General features: G+C 35.7%; 1 protein-coding gene across 2 annotated transcripts in view; it reads right to left on the bottom strand.

The window, feature by feature from the left end:
* ATR (ATR serine/threonine kinase) overlaps positions 1-12407 on the bottom strand; it is a 38733-nt gene that overhangs the window by 4441 nt on the left and 21885 nt on the right. For both annotated transcript variants that reach the window (XM_027650636.1, XM_027650635.1), the window contains exons 27-42: positions 11964-12171; positions 11312-11490; positions 10265-10429; positions 9825-9916; positions 9188-9279; positions 8613-8790; positions 7495-7671; positions 6950-7109; positions 6221-6400; positions 4735-4877; positions 4262-4359; positions 2961-3193; positions 2087-2221; positions 1293-1493; positions 864-1007; positions 1-121 (exon numbers count right to left, since the gene is read on the bottom strand). The exon at positions 1-121 is cut by the window's left edge. In XM_027650636.1, coding sequence (XP_027506437.1) covers positions 1-121; positions 864-1007; positions 1293-1493; positions 2087-2221; positions 2961-3193; positions 4262-4359; positions 4735-4877; positions 6221-6400; positions 6950-7109; positions 7495-7671; positions 8613-8790; positions 9188-9279; positions 9825-9916; positions 10265-10429; positions 11312-11490; positions 11964-12171 — 2506 coding nt within the window. The remainder of the gene's footprint in view (positions 122-863; positions 1008-1292; positions 1494-2086; positions 2222-2960; positions 3194-4261; positions 4360-4734; positions 4878-6220; positions 6401-6949; positions 7110-7494; positions 7672-8612; positions 8791-9187; positions 9280-9824; positions 9917-10264; positions 10430-11311; positions 11491-11963; positions 12172-12407) is intronic.

Genomic DNA, 12407 nt, shown 5'->3' with positions numbered 1-12407 from the left:
TTCTTAGCCCAGCAGTATTGTTCACCCATTCGATTATGCCACATTCGTCATTTAATGGAATCACTGCGTAGGTTCGAATGTGGAGTTCTCGCCTACGGGACTCTGCGTCTTTTCTTAAGCACTGTTCACAAAAGATTAACAGATAACACAGGATCAAAATGGATCAATAGCATTTACCATTCTATTTATTTCTATTTTCCAATCACACAATCTAGAATTTATAATTCTAAGCTTCACGGTCTGCAGGTCAAACACAAGCAAAATGCGTATCTGTTCTCCGACAGAAGTTAAAAAAAAGAGGATTTTGCAATAATATAGTCAAACTGCCTAACTTGTACATGGCTCAAAATCTTTAAAAGTGGTATTTGAAATAAGTCTTTTAGTGTTTCAGAGATGCTATCATTTGCTTTAACCTCACAGAAAACATGGTACCTTAGCCCGAATCACACTGCCAAGAAGCAAAATATAACTAAAATAAGAAGTATGGCAACACTTTCACTATGAAAAGATTAATTTACCTGTTTTTTATAAAATATATTACAAAACACTAAACAAGAAATATTAAGCATGAAAGCAGAAAGTTTGCAGGTATTTAAGTGCTGTAAATAACTTTTCCTGCCTATTTTTGCTGGAATAGGCAATTGTTTTGGCAAAATGTTATATTTTGTTATTGTTTTCACAAGTCTGTAAGAAGTTATACATTATCAATTGCTGCTGTTTTCTGCTGAAAGAAAATATTTTACACCAGTTTATTTTTCTTCCAGTGAGCTTTATTTTAAGGTAAGTTGGCTCTTTTATTAGATAGTTCAGTGTTCTGTCCTGGTCAATAAGTGTAATGCATCTGATTGTCTCACTCATCAAACCTTATTAATAAGGGAGTTGAATTCCATGAGCCGACAGTCTTTCCTCAGATCATCTTTTGGCTTACACATCATAATGTAAGATTTCCCATCTGAACCTTTCAAGGTGATCTTTTTTGGCTTTTGGAGTGAGGCAAGAATTTCCACCTAGAGAAAAATGAAGTTCTTAATTAGCATCTGTATCAGATTATACAAAATTAGGAGTGTAATTGTAATAAAGCACTGCAACCAGTCAGGTCAGCACATCCACGGTGCTGCAGCATATTCAGCTCAGCCCATCCGCCCCAGGCTGTTGTGAAGAAGCCACTCAGTTTCCACAAAAGTAATTGTGGAATTTCCTACTCACTCCTCCATTTCTAGAGAACTAAGATATATTTGCAGCTACATTTGTTTGAGGTGAAGTTAAAACCCAGGTTCCAACTGGAGCCTTACCGTGTCATCAAAGCCTGCAATGTAGGCCCAGCATCCAGGGAAAGGGTCATGGTTAGAGTGGGTGCCAGGAATTGAAGGAAGAGTTGGTATCATTACAGATTGTAAGGGAATGAGGATTTCACTAAATGTGTGCTCTTCTACTAATCTTTTCAATGCTTTGAAATGAATATTCATGCTTAATGTTGAGCTGTTTCCATCAACCTTGAAAAAAGTTGATAAAGTTAACAATAACCCTTAACAAACACTCAAAAGAACACTGCTATTACACATTAACTGATAAATAGAATAGAATAGCAAATGCTTATGGTAATAAGAAAAATAGCAAGTTACACTTCAAATAAATAATCAAAAAGTAAATATATGTGGCCATTATGGCAGATGTATTTTTCCCTTTGAACGTAAATACAGAATAATGAAAGAGTTTCTTTAGTTTTACCTTTATGATTAAGATAATTTGTTCATAAAAGCACAACCAGCCTATTTTTACAGTAAGACTTTGTGAAAGTTACTCGGCATGAATTATATGTGAAAGTACAAACCAATTTAAAGCCCATGCACTGTGAAATGTACTGTTACGTACTGGAAGATTTTACAATGTGCTCACTTTAGAGCTATTTTCTACTTTTTTTTAAAAACATTTTTATTAAAAAAACCCCAACTTCTACAACTTAGTGTAGTTTCTACTAAACTGCAGTAACTGAATTGGCTAATAAAAGCCATCAGAAGAAGCTTTTGCTTTTTGCTTTTTTGAATAATCTTATTACATGCATTAATTTGTTCATTTGTGTAAGTACCGGTTTGTTGCACAGTTCCAACAGCTTGTCTGTGAGGCGAGTTGCATCTCCAATAAATTTCCCTAATGATTCCTCCATGTGAATAGCTCTGTTTAGAATCTCCTTGCATCTGTTGACGCGCATGGGGTAAGAGGACTGAAAAAAAAAAGAAAAAAGTCAAAATTTAATAAACAACGGTCAGATTAATTGAAAAAGCCTCCCCTCCTCCAGTAATTAATATTCTTTCCTCTACTTACTGCTTGTCATCTGGAGAAGGATGTGCTCCAATGACAAACTAAAGTGGTATGGTTGGTGTGGGTGTGGGGGGGTGTTATTCTTTCTGAAACCATTCTTGTGAGTCCCACAACATAAAGGTCAATATTCAAGAATATGCCAGTGTATCCTGAACATCGTTTCACCAGCCTAAAGAAACAGTATGCACCATGCTTTCCAGTTTGCTTGGGAATGACCTTACTGCCAGGTAATTATTTGGATGAAGTAGTACATCTATCCTACCTTAATCAAGGAACAGAGTCGATTATTTGATTATAAAACTCAAAGTAATATTACACAGTTATTAAATGCAATAAAATCTGTTGCCCATAACTACACAATTCATCAGCTATTTATCATTCAAATTTCCTTTCCTAATACATCATACAAGTTCAGATGCTTACTAGCGTTCTAATTTGGAACATTTAAACTGTAATATCTGAATTCAGACTGCAATAAAATATTTTGCAGTGATGGCATCAATATCCTCTTCCATAACACTGGATCACAAAAACTGAAACTCTCAATTCCTTATCACCTTAAACAGGTTATATTTACATTTCTCTCTGATGAAAACAGTTTTGTAAACTTAATAAAGGTGCAGCTATGCATAGCAAGGTACCTTGGACACAGCAGTCATCATCCACATTGCTTGCTGGGGGTAGGCTAAAAACACTTTTGCAACAATCACCATCAGAACCGCAAAGACCTCATCGTGGGAATGGCAGATGCGGGAGATGAGCTGAGAAAAGGCTGTCAGGAACTGGTAAGGTGCCAGGTGGTTTGTGTGCTCTGTAATCACCTTATTTATCTTGGCGAGATCGTGCTTCATTTGAACACGTTCTGAACGATTGGCTGGAAAATAAAAGGACAACACTATGTTCCTTGTTTTCCCCACTGGAAATGTAAAGTCATTTAAATCAAGGCTGTAAAGTTCTTTTTAACACAGCATACAGTGACTGAATACATATGCTATTTGACTATCCCAGAATAACAGGAAATTACCAAGCACAGAACATGGGACAGGCAATATCAGGAATGCTCTTATTACACTCTTAAAATTACTTCTCTAAAATGATGCAACAGCATAGAATGAACAAAACCCACTCCATGTATTTGCCTGATAAAAGGATTCCAATGTTCTTTAGTGGACAGGAAATGAAGGAAGTCTTTACACGGGGTGAAATTAGAACATCTGCTCCTATCTCCACCCCTGCCCCTGAGGATCCAGCAGAGTTCCACATCACCGTCACAGGGAACACGATTTGATGTGCCTGCAGCCAAGCACAGCTGACACAAGTGTGCAGAACGAGGTCAAGATCAAGGAGCCACAACTGTCTACTTCACTCCAGACCTGCAGGCAATGTTTGCCATTTTTATTTGTACAAAAATCTCCCAGCCAAGATGCATCTCTGGTGTTAGGTCCACATGCTTTCCTGCTGTCTGCCAAAACGAGTTTTTTCCCCCCCTCATTTTGGTAAAACGAGGGAGAAAATTTCAGTAAAATTCCTTCAACAACTGAACCAAAACAAACAGAGAAAAAAGCCCCAAAGCCTAACACTTTACTGTAGCAAGTCTGTACAATTACAGTACTCATCACTCATGAGGCAACTTAGAAGAGGTGACCAGTGACATGTAAGGATTTTCCCTAAATCTGTTTAATGACTTCAGTTTCCAAGGAACAGTGCTATCTCATTATTTGTATTTTTTTAAAAGTACTGGAGGATTTAATTAAAATAATTAATACTCTCCTGCATATTAACATCCTGTAATTTAAAAGAATAGTAGTACTTTCCTGCTTCCATATAATCTCAGGCAATCAGTCTAAACAAAGAACTGTAGATACACTTCACTGCTCTTCCAATCAGATACTTAAAAGAATTAATATATATAGAAATTATGTATTGGGAAAAAATGTTCTACCTTTATCACATTCATATGCTTTTGCTCCAAAGTCCAGCCATAAAGACAGCATTCTTGGCATCGACTGGTAGATGAATTGATTTCCATACTGCAGAGACCTGTGATTACATGTTGGAAGCAATACAAATTTTACATTCTCAATCGTTTCACATTCCATTCTGAACCTAAGAAATTTGTGTCAGCATTTTAACGCATCTGCAACAACCAAAAATTACAAATATACAATGGTTTTGGTTTTATTAATCAAAACTGCAGGTGAAATAAATAACTGTCTGACAAAAGACAGACTTAGCAAGAAGTAAACTTAATTAGGTATGAAAACAAAAAGAAAGCATGCAGCAGTTTGTTTTATAATACTGCATAAAAATTTGAGTCGGTCTGAATTGGTGAAAGACAATATATTCCTATAAAAATATTTTTTCCCAGTATAATAGTCATCTTTCTATAGAAACTAAGAAAAGTTCCCCTCTAACCTCCCAAAATGATGAACGATGTATCTAATCAGATCTCCTTGCTTTTCCATCTTGTTGTCAGTTACCATTGGCATTAATTTATCATAATATTTTGCAAGATAAAAATGTCCATCTTCCCATTCTGGCAAGAAAATTGTAACATCCTGCAACAAAATAAAATGAGATAATTACTTTTGAGAGGATGCTAACTGAAAATAAAAAAATGATTCTCAAGAAACAAGAATCTTGTATTAGTTATGTTGTGCACAGTACATGCAAAACAAATATTAATTGTTAACTCTGTAACTCCAAAAATTGTAATTTTGCCCCAAGACAATTGCTCCTACAAACTAGAAGTCTGTTTTTAAAATACCTTCTGGATTTGGAGACAGCAAGATAATTCAGGACAAGATGATACAGAATTCCTCAACTAGGAAATATTATACTTTCATTAAGAAGACAATAATCAAGTTCTTGATCCTGATAAACTCAATACTTTTTGAAAAATGAAACAGCAGGATTTTAACAGTTGGACTTGATGATATTTCTGACCTAAATGAATCTACGACTCTACATTTTTCACGTTTCCATTTTCCTTCTAAATCATCATGTTTAAAGAAAAACAAAAAACTGTGTGACATATATTAGAAAATAAATAATCTGGTGAGTGGCACATCCATCCTTTAATAACACTGGCTTGTTTCCAGTGCCAGTGCTTAGACAGCAGAGAGTTCTGAACATTAGTATTTTCATAGAATCCAATGAAATTTCATTTGTTTCCATTATTTCAACCATCATTTCATTTGATACATTAGTTAGATTTTTCTCTTAATGACTGTTACAGAAGGATGTTACTCAGTAAGACAGCAGCAACTATTAACAGTATCAAATGCCAAAGCTTGGATAGGAGACATACTGCTTTTAAGGAAGCATAAAGATCTGCATTTCCTACTGGTTTAGTAGGCAACATTAATCAATACCAAGAAGTATTTCACAGGCATCACAAGAGGAAGCATGCAGTGCTGTGTTGTTCAAGAGAAGCATACCAGGTGGCCCTTTTCCTAGTTCTTCAGACACTGAAAGCATATTTAAATCACAGTTATAAGTCACTACTAGAGAGAGATATAACACTGAAGAGTAGTGCAATATGTCATTAAGTCAGCTCTGTATTTAGAGTAGTCCACATTTTAGTGAGGAATTTTAATTTGTGCAAGCATGAGAAAAAAGCCATGCTCCTGTAATTTGTTTTTTCTTTTAAAAGAATTATATTAGGTATTTGTAGCTCTCACTGATGGGAACTGTAGCCTTCCCATCAGCCTGTATTGATGTGCCACATTAAAGCTAATTAAGATAGTTAAATCTTTACAAGAAGAACTATTTTCCTCCTACACAGTGATACTCCATTTAATCCCACTGTTGTTATACTTGGCTGACATCATCAGGAGCATAATGATAGCTTACTTAAGGGATTCAAAACCACTGTCTTGTTAACACTTATCCAAATTACCTTATACTTTTTCATGACTGCATTGCTCTCAAAGTTGGCAGTCTCTTCCATAAACCTGCCCACCAGCAGCATTGCCCGGCCATGGATGAGCTGGTTTTTGCTATCACAGGGTGCTTTATTTTCAGGGAAACATAACTCAACCCCCTTCTGGAGAACAATGAGTGCTTCATGAACCTCACCCTAAGGGAAAGATGAGAACATTGTATACGCTTTAAATGAGAGAGATGCAAAATTTCCATCTTACGGTGGTTATTAAGGCAGAGCTGTGTCCCCAAGTGTGTTCTAGGCCATTCTGGCTGTGGTAACTGAATATTACTGACTTCAAATGCTTCTTTTATTCCCTTGTTATCTCAGCATTGTTGCGCCTTTAGGTGTACCACAATGATTGCTCTGATGTTTGCTGCTTACCTCTGTCAGTTAAAAGGAAACAAATTAAGGAGAGGTCTACTATTAAGATAATTTAAATTTGCCTGGGCTGCTTTGACAGAGGCAGGTAATCCACCAGTTTTATACATGGCTGCCAGAAAAATCAATAGATACAGAAAAGGGCTGAGTAGCAGCTGGAGGTAAAAACTTCCTGTGGCTCAGCTGCAACCAGAATGTGCTGATAGTCCCAAATGACATACCTTGTTTTACCTACGCTGATTGTGTGCCTGTTTTTCTTGAAGAAAACGAAAAATATTATTTTCTTACACGTAAGAAATTAAATTCCATTTTTATTTTCCTTACCTTGGACCAGAGCCACTTTGCTCTTTCAATATAAAGTTCAGAGAGTGTAGATTCCCCAGCGTTCAGAAGAGCATTATAGGCAGTCTGGTGATGACCAGCTTTTCTTGCAACTCTCGCACTCTGGAGCCAGCACTGACCAACAAGCTCACTGTAATCCTGGCTGCAGAGACATTTTTGCAGGAAATGGAACATTTCAGTCATGAATGCTATTTTAAAATCTGAAGTAAATATCACAATGTGTTGAAATAGAAAGTGAATTTCTCAATAAGCTCTATACGACATAATGATAACTTAAAAATTTTTAAATACATTTGTTTCACCTTTTTTCCCATTTAGGCTTAGAAACAAATACACTTTCTCCCTGTCTCCCTTATCGTTCCTATAAACACCACTTTTCCTCCTAATTTTCAAGGTATATAATGTTGGAGAGGACTACTTTTGTTTACAACAAATTTCCAGAGTTTTATCTTCTCTCTTCTAACATATATGGAAACCCAGAGTATTACTGAGAATACAACATAGACAAGAAACAGTCACATTCTCACCTTTTACTGAGACTAAGCAAAGCCCTTCTCAGAGCTAAAATGGGTTCCTTTGCTCTGTAAGAGTTTTGGGTCATTTCAATACGAGCACACCAATTCAGGGTATCTCTGCTGTGGTCACCATCTGGTTGCTGAAACATTGGCCCAATACTGTGTTCTAACTCACACAGCATATGCAACCTGTGCCAGCAAAATAAAGGCAAAAATCATTGAGAATTGATTGCTGTTTGAGACATATGCAAATTTTACAAAGCTTTTGCCATTTTCTTTCTAAAAGCTGACCCTAAAGCAAGAATTCAGCAAAACCAAGCACACAGAATCAAGGATTTGTAAATTGGTTATATTCCTTTGCCAACCTTCTGAACACAGAGACAAGGAGGATCACTTGGAGAGGAAGTCAATCTTTAGAAAAAGTATTTCTATTCATTACTTTTAGCAGCAATTCTTCAAAGAGTCTGATATTTTCAACAAGTCCCATTTTAAAATCAATACATTGTTAACTAAAATAAAGTTATTCCATTTATTTTAGAATACCATTGCTGTTATTAGCTGCCACTGTAAAGTTGCAAACCTGTGCTTGGAAATGCTTTGGAAGTATTAAGCATTTTCATTATAAAAAGGCTACTCACTTTTTAGGCTACTACAGCCAACTTGAAAGTTTATTAATAAAGGAAAAAATAAAACTACTGAAAGGGACAGGGTTTCAATTCTTACTGTTCTTTTCTTAATAAGACAAGAGAGCACTTTTTGGCCTCCATACAGGTTAAAAGCAATGCTCTTAAGTTAATGGAGTTACCGGCCTATATGTACCAATTCAAGCGTGGAATTAGATTGCTGGGTTTTATTATCTGCTGGTTTTTATTACATAAAAATGTTTACATAAACTTGCTTGCTGATTTTGAAAGTCTAGACTCAATAGTTTAATTTTTCATGAATATTTTTCATGGGGAATAAGTATAAATTCCCAATTAATCGAAGGTTTTCAGTTGGGCGAGTATAAAAAAAAGGTGACAAAAAATAGCTCATCAGTACCATTTACTGTGGAAATGCAAAACTCTTGCTACTACATAGTTGATTATGTGATTTCTGGATCTGAAAACAGTGACATGAAAATGAGAAACCTGATAATGTGTTCGTATCCTCGCTGGTAGGATCCTCTTTCAAAGCTTGCCGCTGAAAGGGGCACAATCTGTTCTGCTCGAACAACCTTGAGTGTCTCGTAAAAAGCTGCTTCATTTTTCTTCTTGGCTGATAACAATAAATTTCCCAGTCTGACACTCCAAGTAGTGGACTTCAAGTCTTTGGAGAGAAAAAAAACAAACCCTCTATTTTTTTAAGCAGCTTAATCTGAACATGCTAATTTTTCTTAACGTACTACTGGAAAAATAAGCTTTTCTCGGAACTAATTAATTGAATTTTAGTAACACTCTACAATGCCACTCCACAATCCACCCACTCAAAAAAATCCAAAATATATTGGGCCTTACACACACTCAAAAATTCTCTAAGACTATACAGTTTACAATCAAATACAGTCACATAAACCAGAAGACTGTTAGGACCAACCCTCCAACCAGTAAAATCCAAAACCAAAAAATTACAATAGCTGCCCCTATTAATCAAGATGATTAAACTAAAAATACACTTGTTCAGAAATGCAATGAAGGATTAATATTTTTATATCATGATAATTTACCTGAAGCTAAATAATTTTCCAGTAAATCCCATCGGGACAGTTTCCAGGCTGCTTCCACCCTGTAAGTGTTCAATTCAGAAATCCATTCAGACCTATTAAAAGAATAAAAAAGGCAATAAAACTTCGTGCTGTCGCCCCTGTTAATCCTACATTATACTAGCAAATATTCTTTATATAAAACTTCTCTTACTTGAAAAGCAGCAAGGTAAACTTGCTTCTAATGAAAGTCAATAAAACCAAAGGACGTGCACTGATAACAAATAAAAGCTGTGCAACACAACCCCATAATGCAATTTCCCAACAGTTTATTTAACTTCCATGGTCCTCCTTAAAAATTACCAACTTTCAATCCATTTATCCTATTAGACTACAGAATACCTATGGAATCAGTAATATAGGAGACAATGAAAGAGTCTACCTAACAAATTAAAGCAAATCCCAGCACTGCACCCAGTGCAGACAAGAACTACAAAACTCTCTGGACATCTTGAAAGCAATAATTTATAGATAAAGCACTCAAGGTTTTGTAGCTTCACATTGCTAATTGGATATTCCTGATAAGACTCAAATGTTCAATAATAAGCAGAAATGGCTTTATATTACTCAAAGAAATCTTGCATTTAGATGCTTTCAGTACCTGTTTGCCAGCACTCCATTCACCTGAGTAATGACCGTGGACAACTGACCAAGGCCTAACATGGACTTCACTACACCATGATAGTGAATAATCTAGAAATAGGGGAAAAAGAACCACAAAACAACAAATAAAAACCCCACACATATACAGGAATGAAATCCACGGCAGTCTGAAGGAGGAAAGATGTCCCTTTGGGTGATTTTTAGAATAGGAAAAGGTATAACTAATTGCACCATAAGCTAAATGAACATTCAAAAAAAATCCAGTAAGAGATTTTTTTCAGTTCATAAGACACTTCCAGTAGCAATAATTATTCAGGAACTGCCACAAAAAACTCCTTTATTCCTGTTTTACTTAAGAGGTTTTTTTGACTTAGTCTTCTGTGAGCTAAGATTAAAAATCATATATATTAAAAAAGAAAAAAAATGTTTTCTATTTACCTGGTCAGGTTCCAGTTGGATAGCCCTGTCATAGCAGGCTGTTGCATCTCTTAACAAGCCAATACTTTCATGTTCAAGGATTTGTTCCTTGAGTGATGGCTCTCCTTTCCGAATGGCACTCACCCCAGCCACTCCATCTGGCTCATGCATAGCAGCATACAATTTCTTTATGCAGACAGAAATGGAAATGGACATTAAAAACTCTAAGACAACAAGAATTTGTTTTATATCTAACATGTTCAGAATCCCACATCTTCTGGAAAGTGGAGCACACACTGCTCTGTAAGACTTGTTGGCATCAGGCTTTCATGGAACGTGTCAGTTTTGCTGGGCTGCTTCCAAAGTTGAGCCCCACTTTTGCTCACCATACCATAATACTCGTGATCTCATACTATAGACAGAATAACACATTAAGTTACCTGAAATGATCTGTATAGAGGGCAAAATAAACATCCTATTATGACTTGATAAAGTTGTATAATATGAAGATGCAGATTACTTCAGGTGGAAATGCAACATATTGAGTTTTTTCAAATTTGAAATGTCACTGAGGAACATAAACCAGAGGAAACCACAAACAGGATCATGTCATAGGTTCAAATACTACTTGAAAATGATTTAAATAATTTTCAACACCCTTAGCAGTAGCTCTTTTTCTACTTTAGAATAAGCCACTTGGATTTTCTTCAAATGTGCTTTGGCTTTTTTGGTTGGTTATTACAGTTGGCTGTGTTTTCTCTGACAAAAGGCATAGAGCTAACTAAAACCAATAAGTGTTCTACTTTTGACAAAACTACATTGAATTATTTTCAGGATTTTACAATCTTATTATACACTAGAAAGTTACTTATTACTTTTCATGTAAAAAGCATGGCAAGCCAGAGGAAGTACTAAATATTGCTCAAAGACTAAACACTTGTATCCAACAGCAAGTGCCCAACTACCTGTTTTCTTCTTCCCACCTCAGAGAAGAATTTGACAAAGCTTTATTCATCATGTACATTTTCATTTTAAAATAAAAAACAAAACCAAAAAGAACTTCCGAACCTGAAGAAATCCAAGATGTTCCTGGATATTTTGTTTCTTCTCTGTGATGAATGATTCAAAGTGCATCACAGCCCTTGTGTAGGCCTTGGAGCGAAAGGAAGCCACAGCCAATGTATCCTGAGGGATGAGGTCCAGAAAACGGGTCACATTTTGATATTCTCCATAGTCCTCACTTGATGCTATTGAAAACAAGACATATTAAAAAGTCTGTCAACTGAGGGTTCATTTATAAGAATTACTTTATGCATCAAAATTCAATTAAGTAATGTAACAATCTAATGAGATAATTGTATTAATTTAAGAACACATTTTCTCTTCTGTCAACAATATTTTTTTTCAAACAATCCTGGTGAACTTCCTTCTTCTTGCAAGACAGCACAGAAACATGTTAAACTGAATGTTTAGAAAACTACCAAGAAATTAACATTTAATTATTTGAATTTTGAATCTGTATTTCCTGTAACTGGCAATCAGAACAAGGCTTTTGGGGTGGGAGGGGGTGGAAATCACAATATGATATTAAGAAGTCATAGAACAGACTTACATATCATGCTAATACTGCATTCTTAAATGGTCATAATGTGAAGCCACAAATGCAAATACTTATTTGAAGAATGCCAATGCCATTTTAAATAAAATAGTTATCACTCACTTTTTAGATCACTCCTGTCTTTGCTAGATTTGCCAGTATTTTTCTCAGCAATAAGTATTTGAAACTTATGTCTAGCCCACTGAGTGAGATGATCAAGCATGGAGAACACTGTCTGTGTGCTCAGCTGACTGAGATCAGATGCACTGTCTTCAAGTCTCCTGGTGGACTGGTCATCGTGTTTCAGAACAGCCATAATCTCCATGTAAACCTACACAAACGTTAAGATAAAAGACAGAAGTGTCCTACCAGCATCAAAATAGTAAGAAACAGCAATTAATAAAATTCAGACTAAAATACTAGATATTTTAAATGTATATTTTAATAATTTAGGACTTAATTCCAAGCTCTCTTTGTCCCACATTCCTAAGAGGAAGAAATGGCAAACCAAGTAGGAGTTGTTGTCCGGATATTCCATACAGGGAGAAAGCCTTTAGGTTTCAAACA

This window comes from Corapipo altera, unplaced genomic scaffold, assembly GCF_003945725.1.
Source record: "Corapipo altera isolate COAL_440 unplaced genomic scaffold, ASM394572v1 54, whole genome shotgun sequence".
Lineage (NCBI taxonomy): Eukaryota > Metazoa > Chordata > Aves > Passeriformes > Pipridae > Corapipo > Corapipo altera.
Note: the sequence above shows the minus strand (reverse complement) of the source record. Positions and strands in the feature narration are given on the sequence as shown.